Source organism: Bubalus bubalis, chromosome 6 (genome assembly GCF_019923935.1).
Source record: "Bubalus bubalis isolate 160015118507 breed Murrah chromosome 6, NDDB_SH_1, whole genome shotgun sequence".
In the NCBI taxonomy this organism is placed as follows: Eukaryota; Metazoa; Chordata; class Mammalia; order Artiodactyla; family Bovidae; genus Bubalus; species Bubalus bubalis.
The window spans coordinates 54,366,631-54,391,937 of NC_059162.1; the positions used below are offsets into that span (position 1 = coordinate 54,366,631).

At 41.1% G+C, this 25,307-nt stretch overlaps 1 protein-coding gene across 1 annotated transcript; it reads left to right on the forward strand.

Moving 5' to 3' along the window:
- Window positions 1-7,614: 7,614 nt before the first annotated feature.
- On the forward strand, window positions 7,615-25,036 carry LOC112585628 (guanylate-binding protein 6-like; the record flags this gene model as incomplete). The annotated part of the gene is given in 8 exon segments (XM_045166102.1): window positions 7,615-7,837; window positions 11,713-11,908; window positions 16,063-16,190; window positions 18,350-18,459; window positions 18,662-18,858; window positions 21,945-22,190; window positions 23,098-23,378; window positions 24,824-25,036. Coding segments are annotated over 7 exon segments (1,365 nt in total), but the record flags the coding sequence as incomplete, so codon positions are not given.
- Window positions 25,037-25,307: the final 271 nt, after the last annotated feature.

Genomic DNA, 25,307 nt, shown 5'->3' on the forward strand with positions numbered 1-25,307 from the left:
TGATACAGCAAGTTCTCATTTAGGAATTTATCTTAAACATTTATGTACCCAAGTTGAAAATGGAATGTGTGGTAGTATATTTATTGAGGGGATTGTTGTAATCCCAAAAGACTGGAAACATCTCTAAAGCCCCTCTGTCACATACTAGTGAGATAAATCCTGGGACACATTTACACAGGAGTACTCTACAGTCACTGAAATGGAAAGGGAAACTCTATTTGTGCTAAGGTGAGACAGTCTCCAAGATGTTGTTGCTCAGCTGCACAGTTGCGTCTAACTCTTTGCAACACCACGGACTGCAGCATGCCAGGCTTCCCTGTCCTTCACTATCTCCCAGAGTTTGCTCAGACTCATGTCCATTGAGTTGATAATGCCATCCAACCATCTCATCCTCTGTCACCCCCTTCACCTCCTGCCCTCAATCTTTCCAAGCATCAGGGTCTTTTCCAGTGAGTCAGCTGCTCGCATCAAGTGGCCAAAGTATTGGTGCTTCAGCTTCAGCATGAGTCCTTCCAGGGAATATTCAGGGTTGATTTCCTTTAGGATTGACTGGTTTGATCTCCTTGCTGCCCAAGGGACTCTCAACAGTCCTCTTCAACACCACAGTTTGAAAGCATCAATTCTTCAGCATTCAGCCTTCTTTATGGTATAACTTTCACGTCCATACATAACTAGTGGAAAAACCATGGCTTTGACTATATGGACCTCTGTCGGCAAAGTGGTGTCTCTGCTTTTAAACATGCTGTCTAGGTTTGTCGTAGCTTTTCTTCCAAGGAGTGAGTGTCTTTTCATTTCAAGGGTGAAGTCACCATCTGCTGTGATTTTGGAGCCCAAGAAAATAAAGTCTGTCACTGTTTCCATTTTTTTCCCCATCTATTTGCCATGAAGTGAGGAGACTGGATGCCATGATCTTTGTTTATTTGAAGTTTGAGTTTTAAGCCAGCTTTTTCACTCTCCTCTTTCACCTTCATCAAGAGGCCAAGATATATCATGAGTGAAAAAAAAAAAATAAAGATATAGAAAGTGTGTAAGTTGCATTACTGATTTAAAACATAATCAGTATATACATACATTTTCCTCTATTTCTGGAAATAGGAAAGAAACTGGTATCCCTGAGCACAACAGGAATGGACCTGTATATTTGAGATAAAAAACAAGAGGAGAAATAGGTCCATTTGACATATTCCTCTGTGGGTTTTATATTTTGCATGAATTATTACCTACTCAAAAATAAATAGATATAATTAATGAAATAAAAATAACAATATATGGAATGGAATAGTTCTCATGACCGGATGAAAGTATCAAACACTATGAGAAATAAAAAGTCAGCTCCAGAGGAGGAATCTGCTTACTACAGCAGGAAACAGTACTAGATCTGCATCCTGACATTGTTGTCATCAAGGTTTGAAGCCCTAGTCCCTAAGCTACTCTCAGGTGTAAAGTCTATTGGAATGTAGGCTGGAATGGCCTCAAAGTTCCTGCACATTTATAAAGATCGTGTATTCAAAGGAGACTCATTCCATTTCAACTCAACATTTTAGGTATTCTTGTCAGCTGTTTAATGCTAGACTCGTGTACTCGGAATGAACTGAGTGTGGTGTCCCTCCTGTGTGCTGCCATCATACCATGTTTTGCTCTGACCACAGGATTTTTATATAATTTTGATGAAATAACCTGCTGATATTCTGTCTCCCCTACTGCCTGATGATCTCTTCTACTTGATGATCTTCACTGTATATTTATCTCCCCCACAAAGCCCAGGTGTTCATAATCCCCAGGTGTTCAAACAATGTATGTGGATAAATACATGACCTTCCACTCATCAGAGCCACAGACTGCCATTTCCTTACTCTATTAACTGCTGCCTAGGACACTCAAAATCAAGAACAGTTTTATGAACTAGTACTAAAAGGATGGGCTTCACTGGTAAAGAACTTATCTACCAATGCAGGAGACAAGGGTTCAATCCCTGGGTCAGGAAGATTCCCTGGAGAAGAAAATGGAAACCCATTTTCAGTATTCTCTCTCTTTTTTTTTTTTTCTAATATTCTTTCCTGGGAAATCCCATGGACAGAGGAGTCTAGTGGTCTACAGTCAAAGGGGTTGCAAAGAGTTGGAAACCATTCCACAATTAAAACAACAACCAAAAGGAGTTGGTTGGAAAGCACATGAACACCCGTCTGAACCTGCTGCTCTTCTCTGGAAGGGACTGGACACCCCACGTGCTCTGGGTTCCTTGAACTTCTCTGCAAGAAAACTATCTGGCAATGAAGCCATCACCTTTGACCCATGAACAATGATACTGTAATTGGAAATACTCCAATTGTCATCATAATTGCAGCTGTTCAAGGAGCTTCTGTTGAAATAAAACTATACTTTTGATGCTGCTGCTGCTTCTGCTAAGTTGCTTCAGTCATGTCTGACTCTGTGCAACCCCATAGACAGCAGCCCACCAGGTTCCCCCGTCCCTGGGATTCTCAAGGCAAGAACACTGGAGTGGGTTGCCATTTCCTTCTCCAATGCATGAAAGTGAAGAGTGAAAGTGAAGTCGCTCAGTCGTGTCCGATTCCTAGCTACCCCAAGGATTTCAGCCTACCAGGCTCCTCCATCCATGGGATTTTCCAGGCAAAAGTACTGGAGTGGGGTGCCATTGCCTTCCTCACTGAATATGACACCCACAAGCTGACAGACCATCTACCAGATGACTCTGCTTTCTTAAGGAATGTGAGTTAACACTCAGTTGCCACTTCTCTAACCAAACTCTCTGGAATAAGTCCTGTAGCTTGTCTAGTCCCCAAAGACCCTCTGGTGTCACCAGAAGAATGCCCTGAATACCGGAAGTCTGGATGGTCTGGTAAAGGGGTCAGTGAGGAGTTCTGCTTCCCCATCAAGTCTCTCCGACACACATAGCAAGTAATGCAAACAAGAAACAGGCACACATGTTTCCACCATCAAGTGATTATGGTTCAGAGAAACAAAGGGGTCAAGAGTAAGGGACTGGACAATTACAGCAGAGTGAAAGGAACCTGCATTGCTCTGATGATCAGTCGTAAGTGGTCGTCTATTGAAATAAAGTTATACTCATCTCAAGACAAAGCTCCAGGTGAAAGGCCTCTTCCAGACTTTATAACTAATAAATATATGCTAGCTGCTAATGGAATTAAAGATCTAGACAAGTATTTGTTGAACAGTTCTGTAGGAAGGCAGCATCACAATTATTCTCTCATACAACATTTGGTATAGGAAGAAGTGAGCTACTCTGGACATCTCTACATTCCTTATTGCTTCTCCTCAGACTTGTTTACGGCATACTCACAAGGGTCTCTTGCCTGTTGACTGGGTATTACACAGTCCTCACAGAATGTATTTATTAAGTAAATTCTTTAGTGTTACAGATGGATTGTCAGAATGCATTAGAAATGCAAATAGAAAATCCAACTCTTTGAGACCCTATGGACTGTAGCCTGCCACACTCCTCTGTCCATGGGATTCTCCAGGCAAGAGTACTGGACACGACTTTGTGACTGAATAACAACAACAACAGTGTTTTTATTCTGCTCCCAAGAAAACAAGGTCTGCAAAAACACATATATGCCCTTAGGACTTGTAGGCTAGTATTTTCACCAAAATATTCCTCCCTGCTCCCATCACATGGTAGCAATAGTACCTCTTCATGAGGATCAAAGTCAATTGTCATGATAAACTTCTCCTGTGCCTGCTGCTTTATTGGCAAAAGATGCCCGGAGAAAACAGGCAGCATCTATAGCTTTAGGTTTAAGGTGCCTTTAGTGTGCCCCCTCAATGAAACACTCCCTCTCTAGAACCACAGGCCTAGATTTTGAAGGTCAAGGAGCACAAATTTCCCTAAAGAAGTCCCTGTGAGTGATACTATGTGCCACTGCCTCCAAACCCATGCATTATGCCTATTGGGTACACAGCATCCTATAATGACTTTGGGCATAAGTTATTGACCACATCCAGAACAATGGTGTCCCATCCTCTCAAGAGTTATGGTCAAATAGGCATCTCAATTGCCTCCTGAGAGTGTTCCACAATGCTACTGGGCAAGCTAGTTCTGAACTGTGTGATTGTGGTAGAACCAGTGGAATTCATGTCACATGATTTTAAGCTCATTCTGTATAATGTGAGTGGCCAAACACATCCCAAACACAACATCTGAAAAAAGGCTCATCTTTGAAAGGATGTTGAAGTCCTGCTGTGATCATAGCCAGCATAACAAGAAGTAACTACAAAGCTATAGCTTTAAAAAGAGATTCACATGTTCTCCTCCAAATTTGTCTGCATTAGTTTCCCTTTGTTTGCTTATCATTTAAGGCACATTTAAAGGGCACAAAAGATGGAGTGGAATTCAGCTGGGTATATTGAACAGTTGGGAATACTTTGAAAAAGAAAATGTTTGTGCCTATCTAGAGTTTGTCCTTGTTGGGTAATGGCTGCAGTTTCTATTCCCCTTATTCGAAGTAGGAACCAAGACAAAACAGAATAGCAGTTTAATTGATAGATGTCCACACCACTTCTCATGCAAGAATTAGACAGAGTAGTTTAAGATACACAGTTTAAGATAATTAGATATATAGTTTAAGATTTTCACTATAGTAATAAAATTGTGACATGACTATTGGCTCCAATATTCTTAAAAAGTAGTGGAAATGAGTGAGAAGGTAACCATTCCTGGTGACATACATGTGGATCCTAAAAATTCAGAACAACGGACAACACAGAATGAGACTAACAGTGGATGAATGCACAGACACTTGTGGCTTTCGGTTTGTATTAGATCCTGCTTTCTGTTTCTGTATATCCCTAATAGACTCCGTCCCCTGAAACTCCTATCCAACTATATTAAAATCTGTGGACTTTGATCATGTGAACTCTCTGACACTTCAAAAATGGTAAAAGGAACCTTAAGCCAGAAATAACTTTTTCCTTTAAAAATGAGATCTAAAGAGAGTTTAGCTTGAACACTGTCAGTTACCCCTTTACCTCGTGTTGCAGATACACTGAGGCTGAACTTCCTCAGGTGATACACCTCCACTCCAGCTTGCAAGCAGAGTGACATACTTATTATAGCCAAATAAACAATCAAGGTCTATCACCTTACAATTTTATAGTCCTGAATGCCTATTCTTTTATCTTATTTATTTCTGTGCTCAGCAATATCCAAGGTGCTTTTAATTTTGCACATTTTTACAAATATTTTGTCTCAGTGGCTACTCTCTCCAATTCTAGAGCTCCCCAAACCTAGGAATTTTATCCCCAAAGGCTATTATTCCTTTGAATCCACATTTTCCACACCTGATGAACTGCACTCACATTTCAGACCTGAAAGTGCGGCAGGTTTGAACTGTTTACAATGCTGGTCAATCCATAGCCCATGGTCTTTCATGAAACTCTGAGGATGTGAAAATGAGACTCTTCCTCTCAAAAGTTTCACTAGACACAAAGTTCAGTGCACTAGATGATAAACAAGCACAATTTCTAAAGCAAGATGCAAGACCACTTATTCTGGAATTCAGTTCAGTCACTTAGTCGTGTCTGACTCTTTGTGACTCCATGAACCCCAGAACGCCAGGCCTCCCTGTCCATCACCAACTCCTGGAGTCTAACCAAACCCATGTCCATTGAGTCGGTGATGCCAACCAACCATCTTATCCTCTGTCGTCCCCTTCTCCTCCTGCCCTCAATCTTTCCCAGCATCAGGGGCTTTTCAAATGAGTCAGCTCTTCCCATCAGGTGGCCAAAATCTTCCATTTAGGAACACATTTTAATCATTCTTCAGTTCAGTTCAGTGGCTCAGCTGTGTCCGACTCTTTGTGACCCCATGAACCACAGCACGCCAGGCCTCCCTGTCCATCACCAACTACCAAAAACGTTCACTCAAATTCATGTCCATTGAGTTGGTGATGCCATTCTTACTTACTTATGTAATTATTCTTACTTTTCCAAAATAGTATACTTTTGTCAATTATACCTATGGGATATAATTTTAAAAGGATTTTTCCTGAAGCAGTGACAAACCATGGAAACTGAAGATAAAACTACAAATATATTTGTAAGTAATAATATATATCATGTTTATAATATGTATAATATATATCATGTTTCAGAGCCAAATATATCTAAGTGGCCTTAGGGTCTTCATTTTGAAACATATATCTTTATACTCTCATTGACAAAAAACAAAAGTTCATGAAAACAGAAGAGAATAAATCAAGAGATACAGAACAAGACCAAGAGTGAGGGAGGAAAAGAGAGAAATTTCTGGGATCCAGGTAACTGAGAAAAGATTAACATTATTTGGCTTTAGGTTATGTGCCCAATCTCCCCCTAAATCCATCTCAGTGGCTCAGGGATTATAGAGCCACGGTAGTTTTCCCAGTTTGGGTTAAAGTCTTGAATCTACCAAGGGAAGTCTCAGAATTCTAGAAAAATCTGACCCTGATATTGTAGCATACACCTTTAGAGTTATATAACATGCTTTGCAGCTCCAAATATGGTCTCATTCTATTTTACAAAATAAGCATACGGCAATCTAGCTGCTTTTTCTACTTTTCTAGCTGCTTTTTCAGCTAAAGAAGTCTGCATAGGGAATACGTACCAAAGCACTTCCTCTTGGGGACATTTGGCCATAGAACTTTGAGATTATATTCTGCCTGTCCTTCCTTTCCCTCACTTCCATCTGAAATACAAATGGGATAGTGAAACCCTGCTTCATAGGGTAAAAACCTGACACAGAAACTGCAGACTAAGGGAAATTCTTGAGCTCATCTTACAGAATGAGCAGATAAGGGAAGAGCTTGTTTGAAAACGCCTTCCTCTTGTAACACAGCAAAACTGTCTGAGGCCAGGTGAAACCAATATAGCTGATCAGAGTCAGAACAGACCCGCCTGCCCCATAGGGGACCTAGTGTCATCACAGCCCCTGCAGCCTTGCTGGGTTGCCTCACAAATCAACTCTCTGCTGCAAATCTCCTGCTCTCAGTGTTTTGGCTTGCAGCTCCTTGGGCAAAAGAACCTGGTTCCCTAACAGCTGCAGTCAAGCTTTTAACTTACAGGTTAGTACAGCCTTAAAGGGTACAGAAAAGAACGGAAGGAATCTGAATCAACCCCTAACCTCCAAATCTGGATCCACACTAGTAAAAGAAAAGAGGAAAACTCTAACAAAATAATAGTGAAGCTCAAGAGGAAGGGGATATACATATAATTATGGCTGATTTGTGTTATTGTGTGGCAGAAACCAGCACAACAGTGTAAAGCAATTATTCTCCAATTAAAAAAATAGTGAATATGTCTGGGCTATAAAATTGAGGATTTTATACACACATATTTATTTTGCTAATGAAAAAAAAGATCGAGTTAAAACACTTTTTAAAAAGGAAAGAGAAAGGAAAAATATGAAACATTTTTCAAGTGAAGAAACATTAATAAACTCCCTCTCTGACAAAACACCCCTGAGAGACAGACTGTTGAACTCATCCTACTATTACTTGTACTTCCTTCAAACCAACTGTGGAGGAGGGACAAAGTTGTGCTGACCCAGCCAGGCCTGGAGGAACACCTGTCTCCCTGTCTTTCCTGGAATTCATCCAGATTCCTGCCTCCATTAAAAAACAAACAAACAAAAAAACAATTATCCCTTTCGGTTTTGATTTCGTTTCCCATAAGCCCCACCACTTTTAATAACCAGCTGGCTTTTCAGCTTTTTTTTTTTTCCCCGCTTCTGAGCATGAGTCCGTTTGCAGAGGAGCCAGAAGCAGGAAGAGCCCTAGTAGCCAGCCAGAGCAACTGACTTGACCCCCAGCTGCAGCTCCAGGTAAGTCTGCTCCTAAACTTGACCTTCCAAGCACACCTCGGTTAAATAACAATAAATCCCCTAGCGCAGACCCCACACTGGGGGAGGAGAGGAGCAGATGGAGGCCCGGGGCCGGCGGGTGGTGGCTGGCCCGGCGCATTGTTCAGGCAGCTCCGAGTCTCCTTTTGGATCCCAGGCTGCTTTCAGGCTTGTCGCCCGGAGGCGCCGCTGCTCCTGGAGCATCTAAGCAGGGCTGCAGCAAAAAGCAGGAGAGCAGGTACGTCTTCTGAGGAAAGGAAGCTGAAGTCATTTTTGAGATTGAAGACGCAAACTCACCCTCACTCCCCAGCCCGCCCTTCGCCGAGGCGATGGGTGCGGTCTCTTCTCCTAGCCCCCTCTTGCCCTCCTCAGGCACATCCTGAGTGCACCCCGCTGGGCAGTGGTCAAACAAAAAAGATGGTCCTAGACACAGAGCCAATTTAAATCCTAAACGATGGACTCGGGATTATTTTTGTCTTAACATTTGATACTCTGAATACATACAGAACTGTTTTCTTTGGAATAATTCAATCTCACTCTTACTAAAAAAAGCTATTAATAACTGTAAGATCTAATCATGTTTGTTGATCATGCATGGTTTTTAATGAGTGGCACATACATTAACAGCCTCAGAATAACTTCTGGTACTTGCTGAAAATCTCCAGTGTGGGGTATTCTTGACTATCAGATAATTCTGAACAGTCAGCTTTGGAAACTTGCTGGTCATCTTCTGCCTTCTATTAGCACTGTTCTTTTCTATTTGTTTAGTTTCTTTTTTATGGCTTTTTGTTGTTTTATATGTATTTATTTATGAGGCCATGCCATGCAGCACATGGGGATCTTAGTTCCTGGACCAGGGAACCCCTGTCTCTTGCATTGGGAACAGGGAGTCTTAACCACTGGACTGCTGGGAAAGTACCTGCAAGTGCTTAATTTTGAAGTTAAAAGCTTCTTGGTTTTGGTCCCTCAGTATACTTTGGGTTAAAATACAAAATCTTTGTAGACTCATTGACTTACACAAAGCTTTATCAATATTTGGTCTAAGATATTTACTCCATAATTTCTCTTGCTTATAGCTATTCACCTTAAAAATAAAAGTTATTTTACAAGCCAAAGTGAATTTATTCAGAAATAGTCGAGTTATTGCAATTTGGGACAAGCGAGCTATTAAAAAAAAAAAAAAGCCATAAGGAAGTCCAACAAAGAAAAAGAACATTATAGAGAAAAGTAAGGGGCTGCGAAGTTTGGTTTGGAAAGAAAAGTCAGAGTTCAAGAGTGATGACCAATTCTCATTGACTGAGTTGCTGGGGTAGTCAATTCTTGTAGGAGATGCAGTGTACACCTTTTCCTCTTGAGGGTTGTCATTGGTAACTCTTTCCCTGTTGAAAATTTTTACCTTGGGGTCCATAATTGACAATTCTTCCGTAACTGACCTCCAGTCTGTAGTTCTGCAACAAGCCCTCTTCTGGCTTGCTGACTCCATTTGAGTGAGTTTCATTTTGGGTGTGGGGGGGTGGGGTTGGGGACACATGAAACCCAATTGGCTCAGAATCCGCCTGCCAGTGCAGGATATGCAGGAGACACCAGAAACATGGGTTTGATCCCTGGATCAGGATGCCTTGGAAGAGAAAATGGCAACAGGCTCCACTATTCTTGCCTGGAGCACACAGCACATACATGATGGGGGAGGGGACACAGGCCTTCAAGTGAGATCTTACTTCCCAGACCGGGGATGGAACCAGCACCCTTGTCAATGAAAGCACAGAGTCCCAACTACTGTCAGGGAATTCTCCAGGTTTACACAGCAGTAAAAGGTCATGTTTTACTCTTCCATTTCTGCTCCAAATCCACTATAGAAAAAGAAAAGAAATCGTTCTGAAGAAATCTGTTAAATAAATAAATGTTTTTTCTGATAAAAAGATTTTAGATACCTTATAATTCTTGGCAATTTGCAGCTTACAGAGCTCCCTGACACATTATAACACACTGTCTAATTAAAATAGTACATGAATCAAGAAAAAATTTTTTTCATGATTTAGAGCCTGTTATCAGCTGTACTGTAATGAATCAAGAATTGTTGCTTTACATATAAACCTCTAAGAAACAGAAGATGTTGGAGTTAAGTTCCTTTTTCAAGGCATCAACAGAAAATAAGTGCTATGAACCTTCAGGTTTGAACCCTGGCAGCCCGACTCCAGAACCTGTATTTGGACATCCCAGGGCAGCTCTGAACTCCTCCAGCCTGACTCTTCCTACATCACTGCTATTCCCTCTCAGCTATTACCACTGGATCTCCCCAGCCTGCTCATCTTCCTCTTGGGCTGTGTCCTCCCACTTGCTTGCAACCAGGGAGGGAAGTGTCAGAGCCAATCCTCCACTTTCATTCAGTAATTACTGTCCCTGTATTCAGACATTCAGTTGTAAAGCAATACTTATATAGAATTTACTATATAAGTACCAGCATAATTTTAAGACTATTGTAAGCATCATGAGATATTTAATCCTCCAAATAACCCTAATGACAGATTGATTTTTATGTCTAATGCTGCCATTGTATAGAAGAAAAAACTGAGGCACAAAGGAATTAATCTTCTCCGTCGTCACACAGCCAGTAACATATGGAAACATGTGCATGTTGCTTAGTATTGTTTTTGAGAAAATAAAGGAACAGTCAAAGCCTTCTGACTTCTGTCTGTCTCCTAAGATCATGAAACATCTAGTCATGGTGATGAAATCATTTAGAGTAGAGCCTGGCCCAGATGTGAAACCCTGGCATATCTAGCCAGACCTTATAACACCCAAGTTGCTTGCATCTCTTCTCTATCTGCTTAAATAATAAGAAATACCCTTTAATTTCAGTTAGTAAATTAATTATTACATGTGCAACTTTGTTAGGTACCTTAAAGATCTGTGCTGTTTTAAAAGAGAGCAGCATCTTTATCTCAACTTCTATCTCTCACAATTACTCTTCCTCCAGCCCGTCCTACTCCAGTGATTCCTTCATCTGGTCACCAGTCACATTCATTTTCCTTTGTTGGCAAGGTTTTCCCTGATTAATCTCCATGTAAATTCAAGTCCCATTCCCTGCTCATTTCCTTCTGAGCATTTACCACCCTCTAATATCCATATATGTGGATATTTTATTTCTTCACTTTCTATATTATTTGTCTCCTTTACTAGAATAGAGATCCATGAAGCAAGAATTTGTATCTGCCTTGTTCACTGTTTGATCCTAAGCTCCTAGAAAAGTGTCCAGCACATGGAAGGTTCTCAATAAATATTTGTGCAATTAATGAGTGATCAAATCATTCTGGAACTCAAGAAATCATCTCTGGTCACTCCTCATCCCGTTCATGTCCCATCTGTCTCTACTTACCCCTAAAATGTTAGTGTTCTCAAAGCTCTATCATCAGTGCTTTGTGTTCTCAGGCTGTTCACTGTATGCCTCATGTGGGCAAGGTTGCGTTAGGGTTCATTTAAGGATCAATAAGATAATATACATACTGTACCTGTACAGGCCTTGGCACACTAAGCTAAATACTTACCTTTTTGAAATATACAAAGCAAAGAGAATTGATATCTAAGTTCCACAAGCAGAAGACTAATGTGCATATGACTTTGGTAACCATGAGGATTGACCTCAGGACCCTGTAGGGGTTTTTTGGGTTTTTTTCATATTTTATTATTTTTTAATTGAAATATAATATCTTTACAATGTTGTGTTAGTTTCTGCTGTACAACAATATGAATCAGCTATATGTATACATATATCCTCTCCCTCTTGAGCCTCCCTCCTGCCCCCCATCCCACCCCTCTGGAGACCTTGTGTTCTACTGAGTTGTTTCTCTGGGTTACAGCTTCCCATGGCATCTGGATCCACCATAATGGACCCCATCTGTCTGGTAAGAAACCAGAACAATCAGCTGACAGTCAATCCTAGAGCACTAAAGATTCTCAAGCAGATATCTCAGCCTGTGGTGGTGGTGGCCATCGCAGGGCTGTATAGGACCGGAAAATCCTACCTGATGAACCGCCTGGCAGGACGGAACCACGGTGAGTTTTGTTAAGTGTCGTTCAGGACACTTGCTTGAAAGCATGGTAACGCAGCCTGCTGATCCTCCTCCTCTAGGGTCATGTTAAGGAAGAGCCTAACTCCCCCACCCGCGTCGCTGAAAAAACTTCTAATTCTCACCACCGAGTTTATAACTTCAAACCCATCCCTCCACAATGTTCACTCTTCTGTCCAGTGATGGAGAGTTCCCAATCCCATCAGAACATCTACCTCGTTCATCCTGATTCCATCCACTGCCGTCTTCTCGGGCTCATCTTCAACAATTACTGCCTTCCTTTCTCCTTCACCACGTTTGCCCTAAAGCACAGAGTCATTCCAAGCAGCACACAAATATTTTTTAATATGTCTTATTTTAGAAAATAGAAGGGAGCACCAACAGCAAAATCCCCATATCCTATACCTCAACGAGACTACCATGCATTCCTTTTGGTTTAATTTCACAGTAAAACTTTAATAACTATACATATTCTCTTTCTCTAACTAGTCTTTTCTAATATGTGAACTCTAAGGCACATAGATGGGGCTTCCCTGGGGGCTCATATGGTAAAGACGGCCTGCAATGCAGGAGACCTGGTTGCAATCCCTGGGTCAGGAAGATCCCCTGGAGAAGGGAATGGCAGCCCACTCCCATATTCTTGCCTGGAGAATTCCATGGAGAGAGGAGCCTGGCAGCTATGGGCTACTGTCATTGGGGTTGCAAAGAATCAGACACCACTGAGCGACCAATACTTTCAGGTTTCCCAGGTGGTGTAGTGGTAAAGAATCTGCCTACCAGCGCAGGAGATGCAGGAGACTCAGGTTTAATCTCTGGGTCGGGAAGATTCCGTGGAGAAGGAAATGGCAAGCCACTCCAGTATTCTTGCCTGGAAAATGCCATGGACAGAGGAGCGTGGGGGACTATAGTCCATGCAGTCACAAAGAGTCAGTCAAGACTGAGCACACACATATAATAACACTTATGGAAGAATACATAAAAATATATATATACATATTAAAAAGTTGATAAGTATGAAGTGATCAACTGTTCAGTTGCTGCCCAGAGTAAGAAATAAAACATCACCAACACCCAAAAGCCCAAATCACACCCTCTTACACCCTCACTGGAGCTCACCAATGTTTTGATTTTCATGGTGCCTTCTTTCATTCTTTATATTTAAATACTGTTTTACAATATATGCGACTATTTCTTAAAAATAGCTTAAATTTTATAGAGGAAAGTACATTCTGGTATTCATTGGGATCTTGATTCATATTCTCAATAAGAAGTTTATGAGGTTCATCTAGTTTGTCATGGGTGTCTGTAAGTACTTTCACTATTTTGTACTTTTAAACTGACAGAGGATATCACAATTTACTGATCCATTTGTTGCTGATGAACACTGGCATTATTTGCAACTTTTATCTTTGATGAATGGTGCTCTCATGATTATTGTTCATCTATATCCTGGTATGTGTATATACTAACTTCCTTATGTTTTACCTAGAAGTGGAATTGCTGAATCAAGAAGTGTTTGTCTTCAGCCTTTCTGGATAACATCAAACAGCCTTTTTAGCTTTATGTTCAGTTTATGTGCTTATTAGCAGCGATTTAAATTTTCCACATTTTCACAAAATTTCAGTAAAAACATTTTTAAACTTTTGTCGATCTGGTGTCTATATAGTTGCTTGTTATTTGCCTCACTACAAATAGGTTTGAGCACTTTTTCATATATTTGCCTTTTGCCTTTCCTATTTCAAGAGGGTTTTTTTCTACCAAGTTGCCTGACTTGTTTCTAATTTTTAGGATAATACACCCATGTCCTGTTGGGCATTTCTAAGAAGACACACCATTTCTTTCCTAATGCCTTCCTCTGTGGCCCAGCAGCTTAGCACAATTAGGGAATAGAACCTCAGTTCACTAAACTCTAAGGGTCCCTGAAATATCTCAGTGTCTCACTCAAATTCTCTGTTTCTGTGTCTGTCTCTCTCTCTCTCTCTTCGCCCATCTCTCTTTTTTCTTCCTTTCTCCCACTCTCATTTTTCCTTTGCAATCTCTTACTGACTTAAAACAAGACATTTTAAGTTTGTCTTTCTTTGAAAGGAAATTGATCACCAATCAGGGGAGGATGCTTTTGCTTGCCAGTGTAAATTAATAAATAGGTCATTTTTGGAGAGATTTAAGATTTCAGAACTCTAAGAAAGAGATACATGCAAGGAGTTTGAGGAACATTCTTTCTTTTGCTACTTGAGATAACATCTGGTAATAAAGAGATGATTTTCCTACTGAGGAAACCTTTAACCTAGTCATGTTTTAGGGCTTCCCTGGTGTCTCAGTTGGTAAAGAATCCACCTGCAATGCAAGAAACCTGGGTTTGATCCTGGTTTTGGATGATCCCTTGGAGGAGGGCATGACAACCCACTCTAATATTCTTACCTGGACAATCCCCATGAACAGAGAAGCCTGGTGGGCTACTGCCTATGGGACCACAGAGTCGGACACAACTTAGCGACTAAGCAGTCATGTTTTAAAACATCTGAATTGTGACTTACCACATGAGTCATATCACAGGAAGAAGAAAGCACAAATTAGCACCCAGTCAGGGTTGACTAGCAGAAGCAAGTCAGTATTTTCTCTCCTGTGGTAATACCGTTGTCTGTTCTTTACATCTCATAACTGACTGTGATGACCTCCACTTATAGCTTGTCTTTTCTCCCTGGAGGAACTGAGAGTTCACATTTCTCTGTATTAATCAGCACACAGTCAAATGCCATCATGATGTAGAAGAGTGAAGATCGTCTCAGGTCCTATACCCACTTTGAGCAGAACACACAAGATACAGCACTGAATGGCCTGAGCCATGTTGAACCATGCTCCCTTAGGTATTGCATCATATCCATTTCTATTCTCAGTTGAAGGGAGTATTGGCATCTGACCAAGGTCAAAATCTTGGACTGAGATTGGGTTGGGTGAGATATCTTACCTGCAGCTTCTTAGGCATGTACCTCACATCCTCTCCCATCTCTGGGCTTAAGCCTTGAGAAAGAAGGGCAAGCAAGTCTTACAGGTCTGTTTTGCTTTCCCTCTGTTATATCTCTGTGTGAGTCAGTAAACAAAGAATTCATCATTTTTGAAGAGGAGAAGAGAAATGAGGAAAATACGAGGAGGAAGAAGAGGAATAAAACTAACAAAAGTTGATGTATCAATGCAGGTTGTGAAAGGACACAGAGAATCCACTTAGAGGGGAACTGAAGATGTTTATTGGAGGGATGATTACAAGGGCATGAGCTGAGCAAAGGGAACCAATGAAGTAATGCAGAAACACTCAGAGGGTGGCAGGAACAATGTCAAGTAGCTTTGATATCTCCTACAGCATGAAGAGACAAGCAGTGAGTGGATTCCAGATGTGGTAAAGATCAAGGTCTTGTGCTTAGTTGCTCAGTCATGTCCGACTCTTTGTGATCCCACGGACTGTGACCCACCAGGCTCCTCTGTCCATGGGCATTCTCCAGGCAAGAATACTGGAGTGGGTTGCCATGTCGTCCTCCAGGGGATCTTCCCAACTCAGGGATTGAACCCAGATCTTCCCCATTGTGGGTGGATTCTTTACCATCTGAGCCACCAGGGAAGCCCAAGCATTCTGGAGTAGGTAGCCTATCCCTTCGCCAGGGGATCTTCCTGACCCAGGAATCAAACAGGGTCTCCTGTATTGCAGACCAATTCTTTACCAAAAAGGAGATGTGACTAAATATGGGAACAGAGGCACCGGGACACCATGGTTCATCAGGGTGGAAGCCAGGGCAACAGGTGCCTGCCTTCTAATCTCCTACTGTTACCTCTCACTGGTAAAAGTCCATCAGAAAGTGGAGGATAAGGGAGCTCTTCAGTGTCAGACAAATGTAGAGAGGTTAATAGAGCTAACATTATTTAAGAATGTGACACAGTTTGAGCTATTAATGGTAAGAGATGAATAGGGGACACAAAGTGTTTCTTGAGAAGGTTCTGAATATGTGTAGAGGTTGGATCTTCTGTACTTGTTGAAGTGAAAGCATCCTCCCCACAGGCAGGCACTCACATGCACACAAGTTCACCCAAAGTAACCTGTGGGCGGCCTGGACTACATGCTCTTACTTTGCATTGCTTCCTCTTTCTGTGCAGGTTTCCGTCTGGGCTCCACAGTGAGGTCTGAAACCAAGGGCATCTGGATGTGGTGTGTGCCCCACCCCTCCAAGGAGAACCACACCCTGGTCCTTCTGGACACTGAGGGTCTGGGTGATGTGGAGAAGGTAAGGCAGGGAATCTTCTTTATTCCTGACACTCCACTTACAAATTCAATTTCTCGCCTCAATTCAACTTTTACAACATATTCCTGTACACTGCAAATCCAGTTATAAATAATGAGGTTAAATTCTCTTTCCTTGAATTTTCTCTTTAATAAGATCAATACTTTGGTTACTGGGGACACATCTCCTTATTTTTAACACTGGGGTGAAAGATGGAAGTTAACAAATATGTATTGGGTTCAAATCTAAGGCTCTGTGTTAAGTGCAACTGTGAGTGAAGTATAACCCAGAGCTGAGTTGGGGAGATAAAAAATAAGCAGACCCATGAAAAAAAGAGTGAGGCCTTACCCCAGTTTTTTAGGTTTGGGAAGAAATCTTAGTGAAAGCTGTAATTCACGCAGTCAACTGGATCTACAGGTTCAGATGTGTAGAGTTAATCAAGCTGGAAGTAGGAATCATGAAAGTAGATTCAGCAAATAAACTATTTTTTAAATCTGCAGAAAAGCTTCCAACATACCAGGAGCATTTTATTCCATGTTTTGGATCTCTGAAGAGGAATTCTTCAATAAATTCTATAAAAACTTGAGCTAGACTCATGAGGAGAATGTAAATGGGATAATATTAGGTATTTTGTCTTCACAGTGTTACTTGCAATCAAATTTTCTCCTTATTTATATTAATCTGCTTCTAAATTAAAAGTAGTAGCATTGAATCTTTGACTTTCATCACTGCAGAAAAGGATTTAGGGCATGAATTCAGAAATTCTGAGTTTAAAAATCCAGATTTAAAGTATTCACTAATCATCTCAGTGTGAACCCAAGATGGTCGACTAACTCCTGCTAGATTCTAGGTTGCATGACCTTCTTCTTTTTGTCTAATTGTATTTGTTAAGAAACCAAAGCACACCAGACTGCACACTGATAGCAGCAGAACTTGCTGCCCTCCCTACCTGTAGTGTGTCTCGGCAATATATACTCTGTTCCAAAGTCACTCGACTTCTCCTGAATCTCATTTTCAGCCTCATCATCTATGACCACATGGGTCACCACTACTTCAGTCAAATAAAATGAGCATGTAATACGCTTTCTGATCACGCTCTCTGACAACTGAGATTGGTTTCTGTGGGCCCTCCATGTGCATGGTCCCTGTAACTGCACAAGTCCATGTTCTGTCATTTCTTTAAAGCCCAGCTCTTTTTAACCTAATGCCATATCGCTGTCAGACACAATCACATCTGGCTCTGAATGCACAGAGTACATTTTCTGGTTCATTTGAAATCATCCCCTTTGTCTTTTACAGTATAGTATTAGGTTTCATGCCTGGCATCTTGGATGTATTTACATGTTGCCAGATAATCTGCCCCTCCATCTCTCTAAGAAGGGACTGTCATAGGAAACTTTATATCCATATAAGCAGATGTTGTATCCACTGTTTTGTAAATGCACAATGAATAGTTGATGAAGTTAATTGAATAACACTAGTTCATAACATAGCCTATGATCAAGAAAATAAGTGCAAAGGAATCATGGCCCATTTATTATTGCATAACTTATGTGCTCCAGGCACTGTACTAAACATTTGACATTAAAAAAAATAATTCTGTTTATTTATTTATTTCATTTTTGACTTCACTAGGTCTTGGTTGTTGTGCGGGCTTTTCTCTAGCTGCAGACAGTGGGGGCCACTCTCTAGCTGCAGTGCTTAGGCTTCTCACTCCTGGGTCTTCTCTTGTTGCAGAGCACAGGCTGTAGGGTGCATGGGCTTCAGTAGTTCCAGTGCATGGGCTCAGTAGTTGCAGCTCTCGGGCACTAGAGCACAGGCTCAATAGTTGTGGTGCACGGGCTATTCCTCCACAGCATGTGCGATCTTCCCAGTTTAGGGATCTAGCCCACGTCTCCTGTATTGGCAGGTGGGTTCTTTACCATTGAGCCAGGAGACAAGCCTGATGCACATTTATGATGTCATTCACTTCCGTTAATAGCTAACCACACCAAAGTGCTTAGAGGGATCAGTGTCAACACCAAAAAGGTTTGCATTTAGCATTGTCTTGAAAATTTATGTTACTTGTCTTACTATTTAATTACAGTACAACTGTTATAGTAAATGAACAACCATATGGGAGAAGGAGGAGTAGCATCCTCACACTGTAATGTACTTTTTAGGGGGATTCCAAGAATGACTCGTGGATCTTTGCCCTGGCCGTGCTCCTGAGCAGCACCTTTGTCTACAACAGCATGAGCACCATCAACCACCAGGCCCTGGAACAGCTGCAGTATCCTTCCAGGAACTGAACCAGCACATTTCATTGAGTTTATGGCACTAGCGACTGATACTGTTTCTTCTTTCCCATGATTCCATTCTCATGGCTGACATAGAGGGAAAATGGGGCAAAAGAGAAGGTTGATATAACGTGTTTTGGGGCCAAATCTAGAAATTGTGTTGGAGGGTGCTTTTTATTCCTTAGCTAATCACAGCTATGTGACTGAACTAACAGAGTTAATCAGAACCAAATCATCTCCCAGCTCTGATGAGGAAGAAGGCTCATTCGAGTTTCTGAGTTTCTTTCCAGACTTCATCTGGACTGTGCGGGATTTCACATTGGAACTGGAGTTAGATGGATTCCCCATCACTGAAGATGAGTACCTGCAGAATGCCTTGAAGTTGATTCCAGGTATCAGAGCAGGGCCAGAGTGTTGGGTGGTTCAGTAGGAGGTAGGGTCAACAGAGCTCTGACATTCAGCACTTGATGTCAGTCTTGATTTGAGGTTGAGCTGAGGCCATGCTAATGGTGCCTGGTGAATGACAGATGGTGGCTTCAGTCATTATTGTTACTGGGAAAACTCTAGTGACCAGAGCTTAAGCTCACAGAGGAAATGTGGAATCCAATATTAGACCAAATGATTTTAGAGAAATAAATACCATGAAAAAAAAAAAGGCTCACATAAACTTATATTACATAGAAAATCTAAGTGCTTCTCCTTTTCTATTTGAGAAAGATAATCCATCGAACCAGAATCCAAAGGTAAACAAAAGGACAAATTTCTAAGTACCTTTAACACAGTGCATCTTACCAGCATAGGTAGCTACATTCTTCATATTGATAGATAGGCTATTTATACACTACAGAGTTCAGGAAAAAAGCACTGCCATGTCCTTCCAGTAAGACTGTCAGATCCTTTATATGCTCTTCCTCATAATATCACACTCTTCATCCTAGAACCTGACATAGTATATGTCAGCTAATATAATAAGTTAGTTATTCAAATTATTTTAGCAGAGTGGTACCTGGAAGTAATATTCATTTTTGTTCACTTACTCATTTACTTCCCTGGTGGCTCAACTGGTAAAGAACCTGCCTGCAATGCAGGAGACCTGTGTTCAATCCCTGGGTTGGAAAGATCTCCCAGAGAAGAAAATGACTACCCACTCCAGTATTCTTGCCTGGAGAATTCCATGGACAGAGAAACCTGGCAAGCTACAGTCCATGAGGTTGCAAAGAGTTGGACATAACTAAGTGATTTAAGTTTCACTTTCAATAACTTGTTCATTCTTTCAATAAATAAGTATTTGTTGAACTACTGGTAGATGCCCAGAATCCTTCTATATAATAACCACATCCAGTGTAAAATTATGCAAAGAAGAGATGAGGTCTCCTGGTTTCAGTTCAGTTCAGTTGCTCAATCATGTCCAACTCATTGTGACCCCATGGATGGCAGCACGTCAGGCTTCCCTGTCCATTACCAACTCTCTGAGCTTGCTCAAACTAATGTCCATCAAGTCGGTGATGCCATCCAACTATGTCATCCTCTGTTGTCTGCTTCTCCTCCTGCCTTTGATCTTTCCCAGCATCAGGGACTTTTCAAATGAGTCCGTTCTTTGCATCAAGTGGCCAAAGTATTGGAGTTTCAGTTTCAGCATCAGTCTTTCCAATGAATATTCAGGATTAATTTTCTTTAGGATGGACAGGTTGGATCTCCTTGCAGTCCAAAGAATTCTCAAGAGTCTTCTCCAAAACTACAGTTCAAAAGCATCAATTCTTTGGTGCTCAGCTTTTTTTATAGTCCAACTCTCACATTCATAAATGACTACTGGAAAAACCATAGCTTAGACTAGATGGACCTTTGTTGGCAAAGTAATGTCTCTGCTTTTTAATACGCTGTCTAGGTTGGTCATAACTTTTCTTCCATTTGGCAAGTGTCTTATAATTTCATGGCTTCAGTCACCGTCTGCAGTGACTTCAGAGCCCCCCAAAATAAAGTCTGTCACTGTTTCCATTGTTTTCCTGTCTATTTGCATGAAGTAATGGGACCAGATGCCATGATCTTGGTTTTTTAAATGTTGAGTTTTAACCCAACTTTTTCCACTCTCCTCTTTCACTTTCATCAAGAGGCTCTTTAGTTCTTCTTCACTTTCTGCTATAAGGATGGTGTCATCTGCGTATCTAAGGTTATTGATATTTCTCCCAGCAATCTTGATTCCAGCTTGTGCTTCATCCAGCCCAACATTTCGCATGAGGTACTCTGCATATAAGTTAAATAGGCAGGGTGACAATATACAGCTTTGACATACTCCTTTCCCAATTTGGAACCAGTCTGTTGTTCCATGTCCAGTTCAAAATGTTGCTTCATGACCTGCATACAGATTTCTCAGAAGGCAGGTAAGGTGGCCTGGTATTCCCATCTCTTGAAGAATTTTTCACAGTTTGTGGTGATCCATATAGTCAAAGGCTTTAGCATAGTCAATAAAGCAGAAGTAGATGTTTTTCCATAACTCTGTTGCTTTTTTGATGATCCAATGGATGTTGGCAATTTGAGCTCTTGTTCCTCTGCCTTTTCTAAATCCAGCTTGAACATCTAGAAGTTCATGGTTCACATAATGCTGAAGCCTGGCTTGGAGAGTTTTGAGCATTACTTTAGTAGCATGTGAGATGGGTGCAATTGTGAGGTAGTTTGAACATTCTTTGGCATTGCCTTTCTTTGGGATTGGTTTCATTGAGGCTACACTAACATGAAATGGTGTGTGCTAAAGTAATCGCCAATCATATCTACAATGTGTGTACTTGTTTTCTCTGATTTATGAAGCGTTTCTTCACATCCTGAGTATCATTTGTCTTCCACAGGTTATTTTCCCAGCAATATCATAAATATATAATAAATATCTTTATTTCTACCATCACATTACTATAGAGCCCATATGTCATTTCTCATGTGGGAACTGTAATATCAGAAAAATATTTCTGACAATTTCTTGGATTAATCTATTACTCAAGAAACATCTAATAAGTAGTTGATCCACTGCACAGCATGGAAAGTTAAGGAAAAGAATCAGAAGTTTGTCACTAAGAATGGATTCCTCCCCTGTCTCCTCAGAAGTACTTGCTTTGCTCTTAGAGATACACAAAAAAAGGGGGCGAGGGGATTTTCCACCCCTGGGTAGATTAGTGTAAGATTGATTTGCATAATTCAATAATAGGAGATACACGAATCATCTGCGTATCTGAGATTATTGATATTTCTCCCGGCAATCTTGATTCCAGCTTGTGCTTCATCCAGCCCAACATTTCACATGATGTACTCTGCATATAAGTTAAATAAGCAGGGTGACAATATACAGCCTTGACGTACTCCTTTCCCAATTTGGAACCAGTCTGTTGTTATTCTTGAGAATAACAAGAGTTATAGTGATGCAAAGATCCTTGGGACTGAAAGTCCTCAGGCCTCTATTCCTTTCATGATTGCTCTTTTTCCAATTCTGCAGGCAAGGATCCCAAAATCCAAAATTCCAACATGACCAGAGAGTGCATCAGGAAATTTTTTCCAAAAAGAAAGTGCTTTGTCTTTGACCGGCCTACAAATGACAGAAAGCTATTACTCCGTGTTGAGGAACTATCAGATAACCAATTGGATGTGAATTTCCAGAAGCAGTCAAAAGATTTTTGCTCATATATCTTTACCCATGCAAAGCCCAAGACCCTAAGAGAAGGAATCACTGTCACTGGAGGAGGTGAGTCTCCTTTGCTACCTCATGTCTCTCTGTGCTTCAGTGTGCGGTAAACTTGTGATTACACTCTGAATTTCTCTTGGTTTCTCTGTAGTTGTGTTTTCTTCTCCATGTGACTTGGAAAATGGATGTTCACACCACTCATGAAAATGCATGTTTATTCATTTAAAGAAGCATATATAAGTGCTTTGCAGTCTACCAAATCTCATGAAACTATACATTAATGATATAAATTAAAGATAGAAATCTTCATGGTGATGAGATGTCTGAAGGGATAAGTGTTTCGAGTGAGAATAAGCAAGATATTTTGTGAATTTACATGAATCAGGACATAAATAGTAGTTATGAATCTGTGTAAGTTCATCGAGAGTCTGAGAAACAAATGTAAATACAATCTTATGTACAGGGCTGGCTTCACGGACATGCCACCTGGGCAGTCATGCTGTGATGAGTCCTGCTTGGTTTCATGTTTGTTTCAACTGCCCTGAAATTCTTGATGACATTTCAACAAGGCATTTTCATTTACAAATAATGCCCACAAGCTATGTAATGTACTTATATCTATAATAAGTTCTTTTTATTTTATTACAATGGGGAAAGTGATCTAGGAGAATCTTGGGCATATTGTTTGAGATCATTTGTTCAATATTGTAATATGATGAATTTGACAACCATAAAAGATAGAGTGAATAGTAGACATAGTGATGTTATTATAAACAAGTAGATTCATAGGTCAAACAGGAGAGGGATACAAGAATGAGTAAATAGAATGAGGAGAAGAATAAATAGAGGAAAAGGAAACTTCCACTTCCATAAAATTGTAGTGATTTTTTTTTAAGGTGCTAACCTCTAAACCTATACAACAGGTAAGAATTCTCTCTCCATTTAATAAATATCATGTATCTTTCAGGGTTGGGGACTCTGGTGGAGGCCTACGTAGATGCCATCAACAGTGGAGGAGTTCCCTGTTTGGAGAACGCAGTAATAACTCTGGCTGAGCGTGAGAACTCAGCAGCCGTGCAGAAGGCAGCTGATCACTACAGTGAGCAGATGACCCAGCGACTGAACCTTCCCACAGACACGCTTCAGGAGCTGCTGGAGGTGCATTCAGCCTGTGAGAAGGAAGCCATTGCCATCTTCATGGAGCGCTCCTTCAAGGATGACAAGCGGATGTTCCAGAAGAAGCTCGTGGTAATGTGTCCTAGAATATATGCTTCCTGATTCCTTTCTTCTGGAATGATACTGAGACTCCCCCTTTCTGACAAAATGGTCCCGGTGCTTCTTATCATAAAAGGAGTTTAGATTCTAATGAGTGATAGGGCTCTACAGGCTACAGGTCATCACTTTTCTAAAATTGGGCTTCTTATTTTCTGTTATGGTGAAACAAATTACTCTGCTCTTAGCAGCTTGAAACAACACACATCAATTAGCTTATCATTCCTCAGGTCAGATCCCACTCAGGGTCTGTGGGTATTCTGCTTGGTGTACCATAGCTAAAAACAAGGTTCAAATTACTTGGTATCCACATGGACGTTCTGGGGAACTCCCCTCCTTCTTCAATGCAGCAATGGCGCACTGTTTTCCTCTTCTATTTCTAATCTCTCGGGCTACCACTTCTGCTACCAACTAGAGAAGATAACATGTAAAGTGCAAGTGTGACCAGGAAATATCCACCTGAGTAATCTCCATTTGTGAAGTCAAAATGTTCCATGCAATATAGTCTGTACACAGAATAATTGTTCATCATATTCATAAGTCCAGGGACTAGGTAGAGTGTGGACCCTGGGAAAGAGAATTCTTAGCGATCACAATTCTGCTTACCATTAGCACCTTCACTGAAAGTCTTTCAGTCTTGCTTTGCCATTATGTTACAAAAATCTCATACTTCGTATTGAGAAAACAAGCCTGATTGGAATTTATAAGTACAAGCAAAAATTTCTTTTTTCACACACTCAAATTCTCAATGAAATGAGAATATAAGAAAAGTTGAAAACTCTAATTGGTGTGGTGTTGTTTCACTAAGTCACGTCTCACTCTGAGATCCCATGGATTATAGCCCCCCAGGCACCTTTGTCCACAGAATTTTCCAGGTAAGAATACTGGAGTGAGCTGCCATTTCCTACTTCAGGGGTTCTTCCCAACCCGAGGATTGAACCAGCATCTGTTGCGTGTCCTGCACTGGCATGCGGATTCTTTACCACTGTGTCCACCTGGGAGGCCCCTGCTCAGTGTATAGTTAATCATTAGTAGGAACTTGATTTCCTATGTATGTATGTTTTATCCTTACCACCCAAGTTGCAGAAGAAGCTCTACTTTAAGACATAATTGTCTTTTTGTTGTTCATTGGTGATGGATAGATCACTATTAATGCTAATGCTGTTAAAATAGTACTTTGTTTCTGCCAACCCATTCATTGCACAGACATTGACACTGAGCCCAGGGAATTTAGGGGACTTCATACAAGTCACACAAAGAGTTGGTCAGAACTGGGACTACAACTGATGGCTGACTCCATGTCTAGTATTCTGAGTCTCCTGTGCCCTGATGCTGTCAGACTGCTTCTTCCAAGGGAGCACAGCTGGACCATCCTGTCTACCAACTTCTTTCTATTGAATTTTCCCTTATTTCCTTGGCAGGACATCATGGAGAAAATGAAGGACAGTTTCATGATCCAGAATGAAGAGGCTTCTGTCAAATATTATGAGGCTGAGCTTAAACAGCTTTCAGAATCCTTGATGAAAAGTATTTCAGGAGGCACATTCTTTGTCCCTGGAGGACACAGTCTCTATATAGAAGCAAGGAACAAGTTTGAACAAGACTATAAACTGGTTCCCAGGAAAGGAGTTAAGGTGAGGAGTAATGGGATTGGGAAAGAGCAGTGGATTGGAGTCAAACGATCTTTGTTGGTTCATTTGGTTGCCAGATCCTGATTTGCACAGAGGCAGCTGGTCATGAGGAGGCTGACTTGGAACCCCAGGAGGGTTCTGAGTCTAGGGCTGTTTTTCTGATGAGTTGAGTAAGAGTCCAGGAGATCCCAGGTCTCTTGGCTGCCCACTGGTGGGTGAGTCAGGTCCTAGGCCTAGTCACACGCTACTAGAGGAGAGAGCCATGTCCTGGGGT